Source organism: Pelodiscus sinensis, chromosome 4 (genome assembly GCF_052426305.1).
Source record: "Pelodiscus sinensis isolate ZL-2025 chromosome 4, ASM5242630v1, whole genome shotgun sequence".
NCBI lineage: Eukaryota > Metazoa > Chordata > Testudines > Trionychidae > Pelodiscus > Pelodiscus sinensis.
Genome location: NC_143055.1, coordinates 43,898,783 through 43,922,337, shown reverse-complemented (window position 1 = coordinate 43,922,337; position 23,555 = coordinate 43,898,783). Strand labels below are relative to the sequence as shown.

The 23,555-nt window shown below is 43.3% G+C and overlaps 1 protein-coding gene across 8 annotated transcripts in view; it reads right to left on the bottom strand.

Moving 5' to 3' along the window:
- N4BP2 (NEDD4 binding protein 2) overlaps positions 1–23,555 on the bottom strand; it is a 77,077-nt gene that overhangs the window by 39,563 nt on the left and 13,959 nt on the right. For 2 of the 8 annotated variants that reach the window (XM_075930549.2, XM_025187932.3), the window contains exons 3-7: positions 16,307–16,427; positions 15,436–15,570; positions 7,342–7,696; positions 2,914–4,159; positions 35–159 (exon numbers count right to left, since the gene is read on the bottom strand). In XM_075930549.2, coding sequence (XP_075786664.2) covers positions 35–159; positions 2,914–4,159; positions 7,342–7,570 — 1,600 coding nt within the window. In that variant the 5' untranslated portion in view covers positions 7,571–7,696; positions 15,436–15,570; positions 16,307–16,427. Of the gene's footprint in view, positions 1–34; positions 160–2,913; positions 4,160–7,341; positions 7,697–9,838; positions 10,015–12,938; positions 13,026–15,435; positions 15,571–16,306; positions 16,428–23,555 lie in introns of all 8 variants that reach the window. The other 6 variants (XM_089777848.1, XM_025187933.3, XM_089777849.1 and 3 more) reach the window with 6 other exon arrangements.

The following is a 23,555-nucleotide window of genomic DNA, read 5'->3' as shown; positions in this document are numbered from 1 at the left end:
AATCCCAGTTAATCTAATCCCCTGTAGTTCTTACCTCGTTTCCTGTTCCACTCATGTGCTTCTCCTAAGCAATTTGCATCATACTGATATTGTCCATTTTTGTAAAAGTAATCATCAGTGCTAAGAATAATTCCACTTGGGTTATCTTCAAGCAATGTCCTGTGAAACATCACAAAGATAAAAATACTTTTTTTCAATTTTATCAGCAATATATGTGAACTAAATATTAACTCCTTTTAGATTTACATAAAATACACAATGGAGAATGGCTAAGTGATCTAAGCTTCAGATTCTTAAAAAAAAAAAAAAAAAAAAAAAAAGAAGATTTAATTCCTAGCAAGATTGCCTCCCCTCTACTTTATTCCACAACAGAAAAATTGTTTTATGGAATTTGTTTACAGATTTTTTTTTTAATAAGACCATTTAAACTGAAGCTTTGTCTTCTCTTAAGGGATATTAAAGATCTTCAAGTACTTTCTTTGAAAAAGGAAGTATATTTTAGGCACCTTCAGAATTTCTCCTTGGGCCATATTCAGACTGCTGCATGTGCTTTGTTCCCCTGTGGGCACCCATCAACCTGGTGGACACCCTCCAAACCAGTAGATGTGTCACAGTGACAGATTTATTGACTCCTGCATATATGTGTCTTGGTTCATTCCTGGGGCACAGAAAGCAAATGCATCTGATGGAAGTTTCAGCCCCAGAAGATAAGAAACAATGTAACTGTCACCCTCTAATGGGCAGGTTATAGACATATGGTCTCCTATGAAAGCAGCAGCTGGAAAACACACTATGTGACTCCTCCAGTTCCTGATGCTGAGCAACAAAGGAGAGAGAAGAGGAGGAGTGGAAAGAGACAAAACCTCTGTATTCATCATCTTATGTCTCTGCAAATCCTGGGAGTTCTCTGATTTTAGAGACAGAAACCCCCTATTTCTTCTAGAGTGGGAGAAGGAAGGAATCCTATGCCCTGTTGAAAGAATGAGCAGGCATGTCATGTATGCCAAGTATTCTATACAGGAGAAGCCTGTGCTAGGGATGACAGGATCCTCAAATATTTTTAGTGGAAGGGGACAGTTAAGTAATTGAAAGAGATGGCTAGATAGACAGACAGACAGACAGACAGACAGACAGGGTTTTACACAAATATTATCTAAAAGGAGTGAGGATGACACCTGAATAATTCATACTAAAAGTAAGAGAAAAGAAATTAAGGACTAACTTCACACACGCAAAAATAAAAGTTAAAGAAAAATAAACCTGAAGAGATAAAATATAATTTAATTTTAAAAACACTGAATAATAATATGTAAAGCTAACAGACTCAGGACATCAGCAGGTGGGACTGAACCTGGGAATTTGGGAGCTAAAGCCATGAGGCTCTACCACATGAGCTAAAAAGCCAGCTTGCCTCCTAATTAAGGCAACAGAGCAGAATTCACTCTCCTTTGTCAATAGTCTTAGTAACTTTGGTTTCAAATAGAAAAAAATAAGTAGCTATATTTAATTATATGCTTCTGCATCAACAGTCCCACATAGTTTTGTTTGCATAAGTGGCAATAGAACATATCGGCAGATATCTGAAATTGAGTATTATAACTATCAAAAATCTTTCTAATTGTTGCACAGAAAACAAAGAGCTGGATTCTCAAGGTCACTATACACCACCTATTTCAGGTGTGGAGACTCTCAGGCCTAGCCCCCAAGGCTCAGGGCCCCCTCAGCATTGGGGAACCCATGCTGGAGAGTCAACCCCCTGCTGCCCCACTGCAGGGCTGGAGTGAACAAAATCTACTAGGTTGGGCCCCCTTAGGCTCCAGTGTGGGAGGGGATTGTGGGGACTGTCTTTCTCTCTCTCAGTCTGGGGCCACATCAGTGATGGTATTTATCATAGAATCATAGAATAATAGGACTGGAAGGGACCTCGAGAGGTCATCGAGTCCAGCCCCCCGCCCTCAAGGCAGGACCAAGCTCCGTCTACACCATCCCTGACAGATGTCTATCTAACCTGTTCTTAAATATCTCCAGCTTCTCACTTGTGTGCGGCCCCCCCCAATTGATTTTGCTGTGAGTCAGCAGCCCCCCAACCCAAGAAAAGGCTCCCCACCCCTGACTTACTTGGTTTAAAATAAAATTGATATACACAGATATACACAGAAGTCTTCCCAGAGGAGTGTCAACAATTGTAAAAGTGTCAGACTTGACATATTCCCAGCTAAATCCACCTCTGATGCTATGAGGAGATAGGGACATGGCAGAGGTGACCCAGGGACAGGAGGGGCAGGGTGGAGCTGAGCTCTATCAAACTTGATTTTCTGCTAGCATAAGCTTCATTATGGAGGTTGCACCAGAGACAGACGTTAGAGTAGGCCCTAACCTGCTCCAGCAGTCCAAGGCTAAAGGAGATGCAACCGACTCAGCTCCATGCAGTTACTAATGTCCCCTATGCCTGAGTGCAGTTTGGACATACAGGGGAATTGGGGCTTAAATGAGGCAGAACAGAAAACTATTTTTGTTGTTTTGTTGTTAATAAATCATACAGACATGGTCAGGAGACAAGGCCGGGCTGCAGTTGGAGCCAGAGTCGGAGTGGGACTAGCGCTGAAGTTTGGGCCACACCTGGGAGTATGGCCACAATTGGGGGGAGGGCCATAGCTGGGGTTGTAAGCCAAAGGTGGGTGTGGATCCATAGCTGGGAGCTGCAGCCAGTGGCTAAGGCCAGACCTTTGGCTAGGCGGTGGGACCAGAGTGGTGCTGGGAGTAGAGCAGCGCACAGCGATACTCCCTTCCTACCCACTGTGAGGGCTAGGCCGGGTCTCACCAGACCCTCCTGAACATTCTTCCATGCCTCTCAATTTGGGGACCACTGTGCTAAGTGATTTATCTTATAAACACATAATATAAATGTTCTACCTTGCCAAAAAAGATTTTCCTGATCCTGGAACCCCTCTGAGAAGAACAAGTATTTGACCTATGAGATGTGTCTTTTTTCTCATCACTGGACATATTGGTGGTTGGTGTACTTGAGAGAGGTTCATTTTTTGGATTCCATCTTGATTTCCCCATACCTTCGGAGAAGCGTTGTTATCCCAGACATATGAAACCCCTTTGCCATATGTTCTGTAGTCTAAAACAGGTCTCCATTGTCCAGGACTAATAGCTACTGGAGTTACAAAGCTGTGACTTCCACCTGATTGACAAAACACAGGAGTAGCTGGATTCCAAGAAGGCTGTGGAGATTGCTGAGGTACTGGAGAAAAATGTGAATTCCATCCTTGATGAACATCCACATGTTGTGGTGATCTGAGAGTGGATCCTTCAGCTGATGTAATCTCTTCAGGGAGAGAAATACTTTTGTGGCCACTACACATAGCCACACTTTCCTGTTGAAGAAGGTATTTTGACCTGGAATTTCCACTAGCAGTTGTAGAAGCTGTTACAAGTCCCGGGAAGAAATTACCAGAAGCAACATTCAACCTTTCATACTCTGAAACAACATTCTGTGATTGATCGAGATTTCTACAAGCCAGTTCTGAGTTTATTGGTTTAATGACTTGGGCAGCATTGTCAGTATCAATTTCCTGCAAACAGGAGCTTACTGATACTTGTGCAAAAATGTCCATGTCAGCTGATGAACTATCCTTTGTTTGAATGCTAGACTTATGTACAGCTGGTTGAGAAGATCTGTAACACTCTGAGTTTAACAGAGAGAAGTTTTCTAATTTCTCATTCTGTCTCTCCACTTGCTGTAGAGAAAGCATGGCATTAAACCCTAAACTGGATTTTTTCCTCTCAGGAAATTCATTAATGCCATTAGAATTATTCTGGTCCAGTGTCGTATGCTGATTTCCTGTGATTTTGACATTTGTGGAATCATACAATGTGTGTCCCTGACTGTATTTCTCAAAAGCAGTTTGTATCAAGGAATCCAGTTCTTCAGTCAGCTGAATATCAGGTGATAAGATCTTTTCAGATTCTTCTTTAAAGTTCACAATATCTTCTTTTGCATAACTTTCTCCCACTATTTCATTTGCAATAGAGCTTTGCTGGCTAAGATGAGACAAAGATGATGCTATTGAATCAAAACCTGAGATTTTTGAAGATGCGACTCTCTTAGCAGCTGTGGAAAGTTCTAGCAGACAATCCATAGCAGTTTCAACTGTTAGGTAAGATAAATAAAATAAATAAAGAAAATTTAAATAACTTTTTACATCTATTATTCACGAAACATTATTCATAACAAACCCTGAATTTATAGAATTTACCAATTCATTTGCTAGCAGACTTTCCCCCGACTTTTACAAAAAAGGTTCAACTTAATCTGCACACACTTCAATACAACAGTATAATATGCAAAAAAGTAAATGAACTGCGAAGCTAAGTTTAAATGAGCATAAAGAAAAAAAGATTACAAGACTGATTAAATAGTTATAAGTTTCAATGGGTAGCCGAGTTAGTCTGTATAGGATAAACTTAAAAAAACAACAAATGGTCTGGTAGCACTTTATAGACTAACAAAACAAGTAGATCGTATCGAGCTTTCGTGGGACTCTGGTCATCTGAAGAAGTGGGCTGTGCCCATGAAAGCTCATGATACCATCTACATGTTTTTAGTCTACAAAGAGCGACCAGACCATTTGTTGTTATTTAAATAGATATAGGTAGAGAGAAATAGGATGAAATAAACTGAAATAATCACAAAAAGGAGAATTGAGATAAAAAGGGGAAAAAAAAAAAGAAACTGTCACAGAAATCTTTTTATTGTTATAGCCCAGACTAGTTAAAAGTGTTAATGACAAAATACATTGGGGGAGGGAGCATGAGAGTCTCCAGATTACTAAAATAAGCTGGGACTTTTCCATGTGTTAAAAAGGACTAGGTTGAAAAAACTTTCACACTCAGGGGAAATACATTTTCTCTCTCTCTTTCTTGATGGGTAGTTCTTCCTTTTACTTTAGGGGATCTGGCTAGCTTTTCCTCCTCATTTGTTGCATTAACCCTCCATAAAGAAAGCGATAGTGATAAGTTTCCCTTTTAGAATTGGTTCACAGGAGAAAGATAAAATATAGCCAAAAAAAATAGAGATTAGACAATAAACCTGGGTTTATTGGTTAATCCTATTGACTACATGCCATCTGTCCCCGCTGCCTCACCCGTGTGCTGCCTCTCTATCAGAGGCAGCAGTGCAGGGTGGTAGGTGAGAGCCAGTCTTCACAGGGAGCCCATTTAAAAACCCGCTCTTGCCTGCCAGCCTGCGCTGCTGACTCTGCTAGAGAGGCAGCAGTGCAGGGTAGCAGGGCGCCCCCGGGAGCAAGGCCAGGAACGCACTGGCTGCTGACCCCACCCCCAGAGACTATCGAATAATCATATAACAGCAAAGTTTTGGTGCGGTTACATGAATATTCAATTAATAAATATGTAACACCCCTAGACAAAAACCATCCCTCCATGCCAGATGACAGACTAAATCTACTGATAAGAGGAAACCGACTTTTTCTTCCTCCCCCTTCCATCTTATTTGCTCCCTCAGAATATTTGGCCAGATCTATCTGAAAAGCACACCAGTCAAAACGTGGATAGAAAACTACACCAAGAAATCTATTAATAGGATAGGAAAGACTGGAAGTGTTTAAAAAAAAATCTATTCACACAGACAAGTACGCTTATGCACACACATACCCGTAAACAAACAGAGCAGACTTAAAGCCAAAGAAAGGAAAATCTTTAATACTTCAAATAATTGTTCAACAGTTTCTTTATGAAGTATGCTTCCTTCAGTAAGTCTCACAAATGGCCTGTGTGGGTGGGTATTATAGTTTTTATATTTTGAAAGGATTATCTTTGTGGATAGATTCTTTTAAATATAACATGCTACTATTATACTTTACATATCTACCAAAATTATTGCAAATAACAATTCCCTTGGTGGCAATGTTCCTTGTAAGCTGTGTGCTTATGCGGTCACCCTGGAGAGATTCAGATGCTGCCCCGTTGATTAGCAGAGTACCCACAGCTAGGTTTTTTGTTTCTATTACTAGGGCACATTCACACATGGATGGGGAAAAAAAGCCACATCAGGATGAAAAAGATTCATGGAAACATTGCTTGGTGGGTACATTAATATTTCCTGTGTATCCTCCAGCCAACCTCAAGACAAATCTATTATTTTATCACACTTGTTATAAAAACCATCTAAAAAAACTCCCACATTTTTAATTGGTGATGATAGCCACTTGAATTTTAAAAGGGATAATTCTTATATATCTAAATGGCATGAAAGTCTATTAAATTATAAACTTTAAAAACATCTACACTTAACATTAAAAAGAGCCTATTGGCTCTTAATACATGGGAAGGAGAGACCCAGCACAAGCCAGGAATCAGCCGTCCTGGCTCGCACCAGGTCTCCTTGCTGCACTTCTGATTTTTAAATGTATTAAGAGCTGGCAGACTCTTAATACATTTAAAAATCAGAGGCGCAGTGTCTGGGACTGGACACGAGCCAGGAATCAGCTGATTCCTGGCTTGCGCCTTGTCTCCACTGCTTCCCTGCCTCCCCGACTTCCCACAGAGACGATGTGGGGGAAAACTGGCTTTGAAACCGGCTCCCCCCCAGCTCCGGCTCCTGCTCCCCCCGCAAGGCAGGGAATCGATTAGTCACTTACATCCCTAATTCACTATGTTAGACATCGAGTCACTACCAACCTTCATGGTGAAAACCAAAACAAAGAAGTCATTAAGGATTTCTGTCATTAAGGATTTCCAAGTTTTCTGTTATTGTTTCTCCGTCTTCACTGGGCAATGGGTCTACCCTGTCTTTGGTCTTCCTCTTGCTTCTAATATATTTGTAGACCGTTTCTTTGTTACCTTTTATGTCTCTAGCTACACTGAGCTCATTTTGATATGATATAACATTACTGAGATTGATATGTAACAGACACCCATACCGAATATGGGACAGTCTTACATAGTGGCTAAACTCAAAAATGGCAGTCAGAAAAGCAGGGTTCTTACCAACATCACAAAAATGTAATTAATCTGAGAATCCTACATAGTTGCTAAGTTACAGAAGCCGCAGCTGCTTCTGCCCAGGTGAGCTTTATGGCCAGCTAAGCCTCATTGCATCCTAGCTCCTCTTCAGGTGCAATCAACAGCTAATTGACCTCTCTAGCCAATATTAACCCGAAAAGGTAAATGTGTGGGGTGAACATCTCATCACACTCATGTTCTCATCAAAAGTTTAATTCTGACATCTAAAAACATTGCAGAAGTCTGCGGAAGCTACACCACCTACCAGAGCAGAATTTGCCTATGAAATCCAACTGTTAACATTTTATTTACCTTTAAAATCACATTCAGATAGTACCATATAAACCACATTATGATCCAGGTCAGAAAACATTTCTGACATGCTGCTGAAGAGATCCTCCTTATTGACATTGTAAATTGCTTGTGACACAGCTTCATCTCCTGGAGGTGGTACCAGTCCTTCACCAGAAGCTGCCATTCTCTCAGAATCCATGATCTTCCTGGAGGGACTCATACCCAGATTTTTCCTTTTCTTTGGCATTCTGTTATTCAGAACAAGTTTCCTTTCTGAATTATTTCACCCATATAATGTTGGTTTTATGAAGTTCAGAGAAAACAAGGCAAGGTGCCTTTCATATCTCCGATAGCCACATTACTGATAGAAGGTCTGGAAAGAGAATGGAGAAATGCTTCAAAATAGGCAACTGAATTTCCACTGCATTAGCACTTAGGTATTTAAAGCTCTAAAAAGCATTTTATTTTATTGGGGTGAAAGGTTGATTTTCTGTTTAATGTTCAAGGGATGGGAAGAAAGAGCTTCTATTTTTATTTTTTTACACTAGACATTCAGGTCCTGCCTAGACAGACAAACTAGTGAAACGACATTACAAGATCCAAGAAGGTGGAAGTTAAGCAAGTGAAAGAGGAAGGACTATTTAAATCAGTTTAAAAATCTTTTTAACAACACCAATTGAATTTCTACAGTCAATTACCATTTTGGGGAAATGTAACCTTTGCTAAAGATGTAGCATCCTCAGCCCCCTCTATTAAAGCATTAGCAATACCAGTAAATATCTCCAATATTTTGCATGGGTCTTCAAGCAAAATCAGGAAAGATTAAACTTTACATTCCTGATATTTCTAAAGATAAAAACAAGCAGAAAAATGTCTTGTTAAAAGCCTTTTGGGTGCTTAAATATCATAAAGTACAGAAGTACAAAAGCCCTTTTAAAAAATAATTATTTTGGTTGTCAGCTAGCAAAATGAAACAGCACTTTGTGTCCCACTAATTATTATACCAGGCCAATATGGAAAGCAATTAGTTATCTATATCTATTATTCCTGGGAAAATTCTATGTCCGTGTACTATCCAGAATTTTGCAGAAATGAATGCTGCACAAGCAGAAAGGATAGCACAGGGGTGGGCAATAATTTTTTGCCAGTGTAGTAGCAGATAGACTAGCACAAGTGTGGTCAATAATTTTTGGCAGGGGACCACTTCAAAAATTTCTGAAGTGGCCCTCGGCCATCCCGGAAGGGGCGGGACCAGAATGCTTCTGGGCTTCCCCAACCCAAACCATAGCTGATCTGGGGGTGGTGGAGCCCCTTTGCCTCTCCTTCCTACTAGGCCCCCATGCCCCTGGCAGGGCAGGAAGAGGCTTCACACACTCCCTTGCCCCCAGACCCTGATTGGTCATGGGGCGGGGGAGCGCGTGGCACTTCAAAGGAGGCGCTCCCCCGCCTCCAAGTCCTGATTGGCCTCCCTCACCCTGCTCCCACCCTATGCGAACGTACAGAACTTTGAAGTGCCGTGTGCTCCTCACAGAGCGGGGAGACGGAGAGTGGAGAAAACTTCGCACACTCCTCCTGCCCCCAGGCCAATCAGGGCTTGAGGGCGGGGGAGTGCATGACGTCTCCTCCCGCCCTGCGAGTAGCGCATGGCGCTTCAAAGCCCTGCATACTGCTCACAGGGTGGGAGAACGCTTCGTGCTCTCCCACCCCCGGGCCATAATTAGCCTGGGGCTGGAAGCCCTTTTGCCCTCCCCAGGCTAGCAGTACTGCTAGATGCTACTAAGGGCTGCTGGACTCTGCAGAGCCCAGCTTGCACACAGAGACACTGCCAGGGTGAAAGGGAGAGAGCTAGAAGGTTCCTGGCAGCTGCAGTTCCTAGCATGCCGTGAGGAAAGGAGAGGACGGAATGCAACAAACTCCATGAAAGCCTGGGATCATGAACCTGTCTTTCCCTTTGGATCACTGAGCAATATGCATGTGTGTGGGGGGGGGGGGAGAAGGTGTTGGGCAAAAGGGAGGCCGTGAAGCTGGGCTCTATGGGAGGGAGTGCAGGTATTGGGGGGAGGGGGTATCTGGGCCAGGTGAGCCCTACATCTGATAGAGGCAGCAGCGCGGGGTGGCAGCCAATGCATGCCAGGAGCCAGCATTTCAGCCAGATACAGAGGCAGCAGCACAGGGGGGCAGCAAAAATAAAAAATAAATATTTGAAAGTAAACTACTTCTGCTTAGGAAGGAAAGTTTTGAAATGAGCTAAGTTGATTATATTAATCATATACATACAACCACTTCCCCCATCAACATTAAAGGCAATGATTTAAAAATAAATCCAGAATTACTAATTAATGATACTCAGAAGTCTATGCAGAACATACAACTGCCTAGCATCAAATTCTTAATTTGTGAAGAACATGTAAAAGCGGCATCTCTAATTCATTCTAATTTAGCTATGCCTAATAGGCAAAAACCTACAGGGGTGAAGGGAAGGTACTGCCTGTGGAGCTCCAGAGGGGGATTGTACCTGTAACTCCTTGGTGCCCAAGGAGAGCATATTTTGTTCATCCTTAGGATGGTGAAATGTGCTTCCCTCTGTACCTGGCCAGCTCTTGCTAACCAGCTATGGAGGACTATGGCGATGGCAGAAACTCCTCTCTGCCCTCTTTGGTACGATTTCAAACTCTGCACAGAAAGCAGTCCCTGCACCCAAGAGAGATCAGACACTGTAATTGTATTTGGAGAGAAGGGGATTTCTTTTTCCACTCCACTGAGTGCCCTTGCAAGATCCAGTAACCAAGAAATCCTATATAAAACATAAAAGTACTCTGAAAGTATTTTATTTTCATTAAATACAGCGGTAATTCAAACAAGTGAAGTCTTGGCAAATATTAATGTGTGTATCAATCACCAAAACAAGTGGTAACTGAAAAATCAGACTTGCAGACAAAGACTGGCCAAAAAAAATGAGTATTTAAAGTAGGAACAAGAAATATAGGCCCTGCTACTACACAGCCAGGAACAGAGTTAATAAGTTGAATTTATCATTGTTCCAACTGGCGTTTCATCTTTAGAAAATCATGCACTCTTAGTGTGGTGTATTATGCTCAGAACACGGTTTCTATTAGCACAATTTGAGTATATATCTGCTGCATTTGTATGCCTCCTCTGCTCATATCAACCCAAGTTAGTATTCTGAAACATATCTCTTATTCTTACAGTTCATATTGTGTTATAGTCAGAAGCACCGGCACATTCTAAGAATAACCAAAAAAAGCTGCAAGTTGCAAACAGTGGTAAAGTGGGCATCTCTTGAACAGCTAAGAATAGCTATTGGAATGTCCCATCTGTAGGGGTTTCTCTGCCAGTGGAAACAGTTTCATCGCTGCCTATACCAGCAGCTCTTCCTCCACTAGTGTAACAGAGAGGTGTTCTGGTAGAGAGACATGATGGATCACAGTTCCCTTATGACTCATCTTCAACTAATGCAGGGTTTCCCAACCTATGGGTCGGACCCAAATATGGGTCGCCATTTAGGGTTGCCAGTTGTCCAGTATTCACCTGGACAGTCCAGTATTTTCGCCTCCTGTCTGGTAAAAAAAATGCAGAGAATACCGGACACCTAATATGTCCGGTATTTTCTGATTTTCCTCCCCAGCTAGAAGGCGAAAATGCCGGGCCCCTGGCAACCCTACAAATACTCAGCGGACGGCCTCCCGCCCCTACCCCTCCCCGGCTCCTAACGCCCCCAGACCCCGACCCCATGCTTACTTGGTTCTGCAAGGCTACAAGCACAAAATGGCTGCTGACCAAGGGTCTTAGTGCTCAACCGCTCCCCTGTTCCTATCCCTGCACTCATTCTTAAAGGGGACATGCTGTTTTATTCTAATGTGTTTGTTTTTTTTTTTTTTTTGCTTGCTTGCTTAAGTCTGGAGTCCTTTTTTTTTTGGCTCAACAACTTTGGTGTCCCCCTCCCCCCCCCCCCCCCCCCCCGCCTTTTTTTCCCCCCTTCAACAGAATTTTTTCATGGCATTTTGGGGGGGCGGGTATTTTTGTTTCAACCATCTGGCAACCTTATCGACATTACATTTCAAAAGGGTTGCCAGGAGTCTCCCCAGGTGGTTCTTAAGGAGCCAGTCACACATTTTTTGAATTACTCTGGGTCTCTTCAGGCATCTAGATAGACTTATGTGTAGTGATGGGGAGGAGCCGGTGGTCGTGGTACATGTAGGTACCAATGACGTAGGGAAGGGTAGGAGAGATGTCCTGGAGGCCAAATTTAGATTGCTAGGAAAGAGACTGAAATCCAGGACCTCTATGGTGGCATTCTCGGAAATGCTTCCAGTTCCACGCACAGGGCCAGGTAGGCAGGCAGAGCTTCAGAGTCTCAATGTCTGGATGAGACGATGGTGTAGGGAAGAGGGGTTTGGATTTATTAGGGGACACTTTTGGGAGAGGGGGAGCCTATACAGGAAGGATGGGCTCCACCTAAACCAGGGTGGAACCAGACTGCTGGCACTAAACATGAAAAAGGCCGTAGAGCAGTTTTTAAATTAAGAGATGGGGGAAAGCCGATTGGTGCGGAGATGCACGTAAATCAGATGGAGAATTCTCTTAGAGGAGAATCCATTGATAAAGATTCTCTAAGCTGTAGTCAGAAAGAGAGGAGGGGAGAGGACAAACCATGGGCCAGAGCAGACAAACAACCGCATATAAAGGAATCCAATGCATCAGGGAAAGGCAAGCAAATAAGCAGTGGCAAATTTCTAAAGTGCTTCTACACAAATGCTAGGAGTCTGACTAATAAGATGGGTGAACTAGAGTACCTCGTATTAAAGGAGGAGATTGACATAATAGGCAACACTGAAACCTGGTGGAATGAGGAAAATCTGTGGGACACAATCATACCGGGATATAAAATATATCGAAAGGATAGAGCAGGCCGGGTGGGTGGCGGAGTGGCACTAAGTGAAAGATAATGTAGAATCAAATGAAATAAAACTAATAAATGAATCAACATGTTCAATAGAATCGCTATGGATAGTAATTCCATGCTCCAATAATAAGAAATTAGCCGTAGGGATATATTACTGATCACCTGACCAGGACAGCGATACTGATATTGAAATGCTGAGGGAGATTACAGAGGCTACCAAAATAAAGAACTCTATAATAATGGGGGATTTTAATTATCCCCATATTGACTAGATACATGTCACCTCAGGAAGAGAAGCAGAGATAAAATTTCTCAATAGCTTAAATGACTGCTTCTTGGAGCAGCTGGTACAGGAACCCACAAGGGGAGAGGCAATTCTCGATTTAGTCCTGAGTGGAGTGCAGGATTAGGTCCAGGAGATAACCATTGCAGGACCGCTTGGGAATAGTGACCATAATATAATAACATTTAACATTCCTGTGGTAGGAAGAACACCTCAGCAGTCCAGCACTCTGGCATTTAATTCCAAAAAGGGGAATTACGCAAAAATGAGAAGGTTAGTTAAACATAAATTAAAAGGCACAGTGACTAGAGCCAAATCCCTGCAAGCTGCATGGGCACTTTTCAAAGACACCATAATAGAGGCCCAACTTAAATGTATACCCCAAAATTAAAAAACATAGCAAGAGACCTAAAAAAGAGTCACCGTGGCTTAACCACCATGTAAAAGAAGCAGTGAGGGACAAAAAGGCATCTTCTTAGAAGTGGAAGTCCAATCCTAGTGAGATAAATAGAAAGGAACATAATCACTGTCAAATTAAGTGTAAAAATGTAATAAGAAAAGCAAAAAAAGATTTTGAGGAACAGCTAGCCAAAAGCTCTCAAAGAAATAACAAAATGTTTTTTAAGACCATTAGAAGCAGGAAGCCTGCTAAAAAAACCTGTGGGTCCCCTAGACGATCGAGATATAAAAGGAGCAATCAAGGACCATAAAGCCATTGCGGATAAACTAAATGATTTCTTTGCTTCAGTCTTCACGGCTGAGGACATTAGGGAGATTCCCAAATCTGCACCGTCCTTTGTGGGTGATGAATCTGAGGAACTGTCCTGGATTGAAGTGTCATTAGAGGAGGTTTTGGAACAAATAGAAAAACTTTATGTTAACAAATCTCCAGGACCAGATGGCATTCATCCAAGGGTTCTAAAAGAACTTAAATGGGAAACTGCTAAACTATTATCTGTGGTTTGTATCCTAACCTTTACATCAGCTTCCGTACCTAATGACTTGAAGGTAACCAACGTGACACCAATATTTAAAAAGGGCTCTTGAGGTGATCATGGCAATTATAGACCGGTAAGTCTAACTTCAGTACCGGGCAAATTAGTTGAAACAATAGTAAAGAATAAAATTGTGAGGCATTTAGAAGAACATAATTTGTTGGACAAAAGTCAACATGGTTTCTGTAAAGGGAAATCCTGTCTTACTAATCTGTTAGAGTTCTTTGAAGGGGTTAACAAACATGCAGACAAGGGGGATCCAATAGATACAGTATACTAAGATTTTCAGAAAGCCTTTGACAAGGTTCCTTACCAAAGGCTCTTGTGTAAATTACATGGCCATGGGATAAGAGGGAAGATCCTTTCTTGGACTGAGAACTGGTTAAAAGACAGTAAACAAAGGATAGGAATAAATGGTAAATTTTCAGAATGGAGCGGGGTAACTAGTGGTGTCCCCCAACGGTCAGTCCTAGTACCAATCCTTTTCAACTTATTCATAAATGATCTGGAGAAAGGGGTAAGCAGTGATGTGGTAAAGTTTGCGGATGATACCAAACTGTTTAGGATAGTCAAGACAGAAGCAGACTGTGAGGGACTCCAAAAAAGATCTCACCAAACTGAGTGATTGGGCAACAAAATGGCAAATGAAATTTAATGTGGAGAAGTGTAAGTAATGCACATTGGGAAAAACAACCCCAACTATACGTACAGTATTATGGGGTCTAATTTGGCTATGACAAATCAGGAAAGAGATCTTGGAGTTATCGTGGACAGTTCTCTGAAAACTTCCACACAGTGTGCAGCAGTGGTCAAAAAGGCAAATAGGATGCGAGGAATTAAGAAAGGGATAGAAAATAAGACACATAATATCTTACTGCCCCTGTATAAAACTATGGTACGCCCACATCTTGACTACTATGTACAGATGTGGTCTCCTTACCTCAAAAAAGATATTTTGGCCTTGGAAAGGGTTCAGAAAAGGGCAACTAAAATGATTAGGGGTTTGGAACGGGTCCCATATGAAGAGCAGTTAAAGCAACTGGGACTTTTCAGTTTAGAGAAGAGGAGACTGAGGGGGGATATGATAGAGGTATATAAAATCATGAGTGGTGTGGAGAGGGCCGATAAAGAAAAGTTATTTATTAGTTTCCATAATAGAAGAACTAGAGGACACCAAATGAAATTAATGGGTAGCAGGATTAAAACTAATAAAAGAAAGTTCTTCTTCGCACAGCGTGTAGTCAACCTGTGGAACTCCTTGCCAGAGGAGGCTGTGAAGGCTAGGACTATAACGGAGTTTAAAGAGAAGCGAGATAATTTCATGGAGGTTAGGTCCATAAAAGGCTATTAGCAAGGGGATAGAAATTGTGTCCCTGGTCTCTGTTCGTCAGAGGCTGGAGAAGGATGGCAGGAGACAAATCACTTGATCATTGTCTTCAGTCCACCCTCTCTGGGGCACCTGGCAGACAGGCTACTGAGCTAGATCGACCTTTGGTCTGACCCAGTACGGCCGTTCTTATGTTCTTATATTGAAGAAACCTATGCCAGGGCAATTGGAAATTATTTTCTTTGTCTACTACATGACATTTACAGACCAGGTTCCAGCTCATGCCAACCTCTCCATGCCTCAACTGAATGTTGACAAATACACAGCTGAAATCAGTCTGGCTCACCTTTATGTTAGTATTGTTAAAATAGGTATTAGAATTATAATAATATGGTTCATGTTTAGACTGTGCTGAATGCTTGTCACAACTGATGCATGCATTGAATCTCACTTATCTGTATCCCTTACAGCAAGGTAATATTTGAGTGTTTGTATTTAAGCCTCTGCAACTGTGTAAGCCACCAGACTGGAGAGGCACCTTAACACATGTGAAATGCTGATCTCTAATAGAAGGTGTTCTTACCTTACAAGGAAGGCTCAAACAGCAGATGGACTAAACTGGAACATTAAAGAAGGCAAAAGACTTATTGTTTTCTCTCCCTCCTCTATGAAGATGGGTCTTGTAATTGAATTCCTCCCATCAGCTGAGTCTGTAGCTCTAAGGGGGAGTGATAGAGAATAAAAATCCCTAACAAAAAGGATATGCATCTCTTTGTTGCTTGGATGGGGGTGCAGGAAGCAGGTTTTCTAAGCATTAGCAAGAGATCTCTAGCTGTTGAGCCTGGATTAGCCCTAAGGACATACAGAGCTTGCTTATTATAGAAACTTCTATTACCTTTTCAACCTTGAGATTGTAACTTATTTATTATCTGCTTTAACCTTGAAAGTAACTAATTTCCTTTTTAATAAATATTTAGATAGTTATTATAGGATTGGTGACAAGCATTGTCTTTGATGTGAGAGCTAAAATGCAACTGATATCGGGTAGGTAACTTGCCTTGAGAGTAACCTGAATAGATTTATCTGTATGGCAGGGACCTCAGGGAATTGTCTGAGAGTCTATGTTAACATTACTACAGTGCCTGAGGAAATTACATTTGATAATTGGTTATATAGAAATTACAGCCAGTTTCTGGGGTTGCTCCCTGGTTTCTAACAGTTTGCCCTAAGGTTAGTACTCATGCTCATGAGCCACTACAGGACAATGTGACAAGCTAATGAAAAGGGAAAAACAATAACAGAATAATAAGGACATGGCAGACGTGCTTGATAACTTTTTTGTTTTGGTTTTCACCAGAAAGGCTGGTGGTGATTGGAAATTTAACATAGAGAATATAAGGAAAAATGGGATAGGTTCAGAAGCTCAAATAGGTAAAAACAAGTTTAAAAATTACCTAGACAAGTTAGATGTCTCCAAGTCACCAGGGCCTGATGAAATGCATCTTAGAATGCTCAAGTAGATGACTGAGGAGAAAACATTTTAGAAGACTGGAAAGTAACAAATACAGCGCTCGCCTATAAAAAGGGAAATACAGGGAATTACAGACCAGACATCTTAACTTCTGTACCAGGAAAGATAATGGAGCAAATAATTAAGGAATCAATTTGCATACATCTAGACTATAAGATAAGTAATAGTCAGCATGGATTTGACAAGAACAAATTATTCCAAACTACCCCTGATAACTATCTTTGACAGGGTAACATGCTTTGCGGACTAGATGTGCAGCTTTAGACTACACGGTTTCTTAATCACATTTTAACATTCTCAATACATATACATTTTATTTGTTGAGTGTACTAATAAAAGAAGTTTGTTCATTCTCCTTCCCTCATCTTAATTGCTGCTATTTCTTTGTTGACACAGGGTCTAAAACAGGTTAAAATTGTTAAATCCATATTGATATGCCCTATAAAAAGAATAAAAATGAAAGAACTACTATTCTGCTTTTCTCTTCACATAGCATATGAAGTTACTTTACAGCTTTTTTTTAAAAAAAGTTAAATTTTAAAATTTAAAAGAGAAACTACAAAATATTGACGAACCATTGCTACCCAGACAGCTCCACCACTCCAGAACATCAAAAACAATAAATAAGAGAAGGGGGGGGGGGGGAGGGAAATGGAGAAAAAAAAGACAGTGAATAGATTGTTCCAGTAGTTACAAGAGGCTGATAAGAACAATTAACCAACCAACCCAACAATGGAGGTGTTAAGTAATTAGGATGTGGAAGGTTGTGTGCAGCCAGAGTGTATAAGGTGACATGGAAATCCATTAATGAGTGCCCAGGCAGGTTAAAGTGGTTTTCATGTATTGCCTTTTCAGATATCTGATTTGTGTCCATTAATTCTTTCCCATTGAGACTGTCCAGTTCAGCCAATATACATGGCAGTGGGGCATTGCTGGCATTTAATGGCATAGATTACATTAGTGCAGTGGTCCCCAATGTTTTGGGGCTGCCGGGCGCCTCGGGGCGGGGCCGCTCACATGCTGCACGTCCAGGGGTGGGGCCGCTCATAGGCCACGGGCCTGGGGGAGAGGCCAAGCATGCACCGCGCACCCGGGGCTGGCACCGGCATGTGCTGCGACCGTGGGCAGGGGCCGCCCAGGCGCCGCGCACCCGGGGCCAGGGCTGGCACCGGCATGTGCCGTGACCCTGGGGCAGAGGCCACCCATGCGCCCGGGGCTGGCACTTGCCGCACGGCCAGGGGCATGGCCAGCCCAGATTGCCCGGCGAGCACCATGGCGCCCATGGGCACCACGTTGGGACCACTGCATTAGTGGATGTGCCCACAAAAGGTCATGATACCAGCTACATGTTTTGTTAGTCTTTAATGTGCTACTAGACTATTCATTGTTTTTTAAGTTTTTCCAGTCTCTAGCATGTAACTGGATGAGAACTATAATCAGTCACTCCTGAATTACACTACAGGAGAACACCAGCAAACTTTCCAATCCACGCTTTTTTCTAGAAACGTGCATGTTGTACTGCCCAGCACAATGCAAACTCATATAGGATCCATCCTTTCATCATTGGAGATCACATGCACAAGCTTTATTATCCCAAATGGATGTTTCCCCCCACACTTTAATCCAAACACACTGGTTATATAAAACAAGTTTATGACTACACAAAGATATTAAATTATCAAAAGTAATAAAGCATAAATGTCAGAATTAGTTAAAAAGGAAATGAAGGGTGAAACACAGCTAAGTGAATTAAAAGGCTTCTCATCACTCTTTTTTCTCCAGTCTTACTGCCTGAACTTCTCTTCAGACAGGATTTCTTCCCCTGCACCAGAAGGTGAACAGAGAGAAAGGGAGTGACCCAAGGCATTGTAAAGAAGCATCTCCAATTGTTTCAAAAGATCTGTTTTCAGCTGAGTCAGGACTGACAGAAAGCCTGTTTGGTAGGAACTTTAAGCTCTTCCTTTGTTCAACATGAAGATTTTCTGACTCACACCCCTTCTCCTGCTAAAGAATGGCCATTTAACCAATTAATTTCCCTGAAACCTGGCTGGGACATTGGCTAACCTTTCTGTCTCTGAGGAATTTGTCTACGGGCACACCACAAAATACTATATAATAAAATCTTATGATCTTGCATAAAATGCTACTAGACACACTTTAACAAGGCCATAATATTCAGCAGATTATCAGTTTTCTAATGATACCCGAAGATCTATCATGTGGTAGGTAGGGGTTATGGCTTGCCACTGGCTGCATCAGGTTCCCGAGTCTTCATTCCTAAACCAAGACTCAGGTTCCCCTTTTATCCAAGTTAACACTTTCTTCATCAGAGCTGTCTGATGGTGTCACAGTGTGGGGTAGTCACCGGGCCCTGCACCCCCCTATCTGCAGCAAGACGTGACACTCAAGCCAGCAAGTAGAACAGAAGGTTTATTGGTTCACAGGGACACAGCGTAGCTCAGACTTCTTGTTACAGGAACCAGAAGCAGTCAATACAATCCTACCTCTGCCCCAACTAGCAAGCATTCTCCCTGACCCAGCTGAAAACTAACAAACACACCCAGCAACTGCTCACATCCCACCAGGCTGCCACCCCTCCTCCTTTGATTAGATTCCCAAGTGTCACCTGACTGAATTCTCCACCTAGCTCAGGTGACAGGCTGGCCTGGGCCACTGCTTATGTGCCTCCCCTCAGGAGTTCTCACCCAGAAATCCCATCTCCCCGCTGGGCACCACACACCATGCGCACGCGTACACACACACACACACACACACACCAAAAACCCCACAACTAGCACTCTGAAGACTAACAAAACATGTAGGGTACGTCTAGACTACCGCGTTTTGTCGATGGAAGTTTTGTCGACAGATACTGTCGACAAAACTTCCGTCGACAATTTGCATCCAGACACATGGAGTTCTGTCGACAAAGCCGCTTTGTCGACAGAACTCCGTAGTCTGGACGCAACGTTACAGGCAATAACACCTTCTGTCGACAGAACTCTGTCGACAGAAGGTGTTTTGCCTCGTAAAATGAGGTATACCAGCGTCGACAAAACCGCGGAGTTCTGTCGACGTTATGTCCACAGAACTCCGCGGTAGTATAGACGCTGGTATTGTTTTGTCGACAAAAGTCCACTTTTGTCGACAAAACTAGGTAGTCTAGACACACCCGTAGATGGTAGCTTTCGTGGGCATAGCCCACTTCTTCAGATGACAGGACTACAGTGCAGCACAGGACAGTAGGAATCACATACAGCACAAAGTAAACACTGAATGCAAAGACAGAGTGAACACCGTGGCTACAAGAGTGAACCCAACCCCCACTATGTCATAGATAGGTTCTCTGAATGAAACCTCAGAAAGATATGGTTAGTGTGATGTTCTGGGGAATCCCCATATTCTCTATTGAGGGCACTCTCATACTAGACTGTAGAAAGGTATGTTTGGGAGTTCCATCGGCCCTTGGAGTGACACTGTCACATACCAACGAGCTGTTGGTGTTCCCTGAAATTCAAAGGTTCTTGGTGATTGGCTCAGTTAGAATGGTGATTGAGGACCTCCCCCTTCAGGAAATGCTGAAAAGCTTGCTCTGTAACTGGCTAGTTAGTACAATGGCGCCAGGTGCGGGTGCCAGTACAACATCTCTAGGCTGATCTTCTATGCTCTCCTGAATCCTAGAAATTATTGTAGTACAGGCAGTCCCCGACTTACGCGGATCCGACTTATGTCGGATCCGCAGTTACGAACGGGGCTGCCCCGGAGTACACGGACTGCGGGACCTCGCGGTCCCGCCGCCCGTGTACTCCGGGCGAGAAAAGCTGCTCCGCGTCTCCCTGGTCTGCAGACCAGGAAGACGCGGAGCAAAGCCCCAGAGGGGCTCGGGCAGCGAGGCAGCCCAGGCGCGCCTGGGCTGCTCCGCTGCCGGCTTCCCTGAGGCTTTGCAAAGCCGCGGGGGGGCTCGGGCAGCGGGGCAACCCAGGCGCGCCTGGGCTGCTCCGCTGCTGGCTTCCCCGAGGCTTTGCAAAGCTGCGGAGGGGCTCGGGCAGCGAGGCAGCCCAGGCGCCCTGCGGCTGTCCCACTGCCGGCGTCCTCAGAGGCTTTGCTCCCCGTCTCCCTGGTCTGCTGGTCTCCAGCAGACCAGGGAGACGGGGAGCAAAGCCGCGGAGGACCCAGGCGGTAGGACCACGGTGTGTCTCGGTGCGCCGCCTGCGTCTTCCTCGTCTGCTTGGGTGGGGGGAGGGGCGCGCAGCTAGTAGGCCCCCCCTCTCCCAGCAGACTAGGCTTTTCTCCGGATGCCTGTGGCAGAGCAGCTGGGGCGCTGCCGGTTGGTCTTGCAGCACTGCTCTGGGCGCTACTGGACCAACCCAGCAGCACCCCAGCTGCTCTGGTCCTGATTCAGCCGCTGCTAGTCAGTTTCAGCAGCAGCTGAATCGGGACGCCTGGGGCAGAGCAGATGGGGTGCTGCTGGGTTGGTCCAGTAGCGCCGAGGAGAGGCGCTACTGGACCAACCCAGCAGCACCCCAGCTGCTCTGCCCCAGGCGTCCTGATTTAGCCGCTGCTGAAACTGACCAGCGCTGACTACAGGAAGCCCGAGGCAGAGTTGCTCTGCCCCGGGCTTCCTGGAATCAGCTGCTGATCAGTTTCAGCAGCAGCTGACTTGGGGACGCTTGGGGGTTCTTAAGTTGATTCTGTATGTAAGTCAGAACTGGCGGTCAGTTTCAGCAGCGTTCCGACTTACATACAGATTCAACTTAAGAACAAACCTACAGTCCCTATCTTGTACGTAACCCGGGGACTGCCTGTATATGCATTAGATGCTTGAACTCCCTCTGATACTTCATGTTCCATTTTTTCAACACTTTGAGCCTCCAACGACACTCCTCCAGTTCGGTGGAGAGCTGGGAATAACCGCGAAGGCAAAGGTACCTTCCCCTTGAAGCCTTCTTTACTTTTCTCCTGACATTAGATTCTTCCTTGAAAAGGACAGTGTCTGATTTATTCAGCTCCTCCTATGGCACTGTGGCTGATTGCTTGCCACTTGCTCCTGTCAGCTTCCTTTTCTAGCTTACTCTACTGTTCCTGAGTCTCTGTCTCTGCATTTGCAGCTGAGCTTGCCATAACCAACTCTTTTATCCTACTCTGGGTAACTGGTCCCTTAACTTGGTCAACCTCCATTGGTTTCACCAATACGATAAGAAAGGAAACTGGCGCTAGCTTATTTTCTAGCTCTCCCACAATCTATGGGAACACCTCCGTATCTACTCTATCTGTATACCCCAGCTTGCTGTTGAAAAATGCCTCTGTGGTTGCTCCTCCATCTTCCAATACTGACAGCGTTGCCTCATCTTTTTCCAGCACATTTCACGATCTTCTAACTCTTTGATTTGTTTCAACAAACAAACCACAATCCTGTTTATATTCATCCAGTGACTTTAAGCTGGCAACTGCCTTTCTCTTCCACTCCTGAGCATTCTCATGCGCCTCTCATACTTGAGACTGACTTAATCCTACCTTATGGAAAAGAGTTAACCATTCCTTAGAAGCAATACTCTAATTTCTGAATTGCCTTTTCCTCCTTCATAGATTTCTGGGTTTTCCTAAGTAACTCCGCTTTCACATTTAACCATTGCCCTGTAATGCTGCATGCTGCCATTACACATTGCATAGCAATTTCTTTCACTTATCTATCTTTTCTTGTCTTTCTCTCTGTTTTAATGTTATATATCTGACTCCCAAGATCCCATCGGTTACAGTGCTTGGAGAGAGCGTTCCTATTTCTCAATTGCTCTAATCCTTCTCTATGATTCTGAATGTATCTGTTGGCATAGATTTCTAAAGCCATATTGTGGGCCCACTCTTGCAAGCTCTACTGCCTCTGACTCACTTATTTTCCTTATACTAAACAAACTCTATTGCCTCTGACTCACTTATTTTCCTTATACTAAACTCCTAAAAATAGAGAACAAAAAATTAACACTAGAACAATATTAAGACACTCTAAATACTCTTTAATTCTAAAGACTGTTGGGCTAAATGTCATATAATTACAATTTATGTTTAGTATAATTCTGAAATGTGCTAAACGGCAAACATCATTCATTATAATTTGTATTACAGTAGTACTTAAAGGCCATAAATGAGACCAAAGCACCATCATGAGCAAACACATGGCTCATCAGGGTAAGCTGCTGGTGAACCGCCAGACAGCTTGTTTACCTTGTATCTATATGTACAATCGTCTGCAACTCCCATTGGCCGGGAACTGCGAACTATAGTCAATGGGAGCTTCAGACACTCATACCTGCAGACAAAAGATACAATACCTGTCTTGTGGCCAACTAGCCACAGGTTGCCCACCACTGATGTAGACAGATAAGGCACTGCTTAGGCAAGTATAACCACGTCAGAACCTTAAGGTATATACCTCTACACAGCTTTCTACACACCCAAGCAGTGCCTTTTGTCATGCTGTAGTATCCAGCTGCCTCCCTACAACTCAAGTCTTTCCTTCCTGAAAGGAAAGGTTCTGGCAGCTCCTTAAGGCACAAAAAGGCTTCACTGCAGTGAAAGACTGTGGCAGGAAGAAAAGACTGTAGCAGGGGCAGGCACCAGGGCACAGTTCTAGCAGTTCTCCACTGGCTCCCCATTGCCAGACCTGTTCTCATGTATCTACGTACCACAGGACGGATGCAGCCTGCTTTTTACCACAGTACATAGTTACACCTACCTTACACGATGCCACTTGCATAGGCCTAAGAAATTGTCCTTGCCTGCAAGAGCTTTCAATCTAAGTAGACAAAGTTTACAGTCCCCAGTTTACAGGTGGGGAATTGAGGCACAGAGAAATTAAGTGGGAAATCTGTGGCACAGATAGGAACTGAATCCAGATGTCCCAAGTCTCAGTCCAACATCTTAATACTACAAGACCAACCTTCCTTTCTGTTTATAGAAAAATTACTAACAAGTGAAAAATATTCAATTTTTACAAAGCCTTGTATTGTCATTGTTAATAAAGTGTATTATTACTACAAGAAGTGTTAGATGTTATTGTAGGCAGCATCCAATGTTTTGTGTCTAATATACATAAGGTAAATTGAAATAGAAAGCTGATTAACAATAAGTATGCAATAAGCAGAACACAAATTGTTCATTACTTTAAATCACAGAGG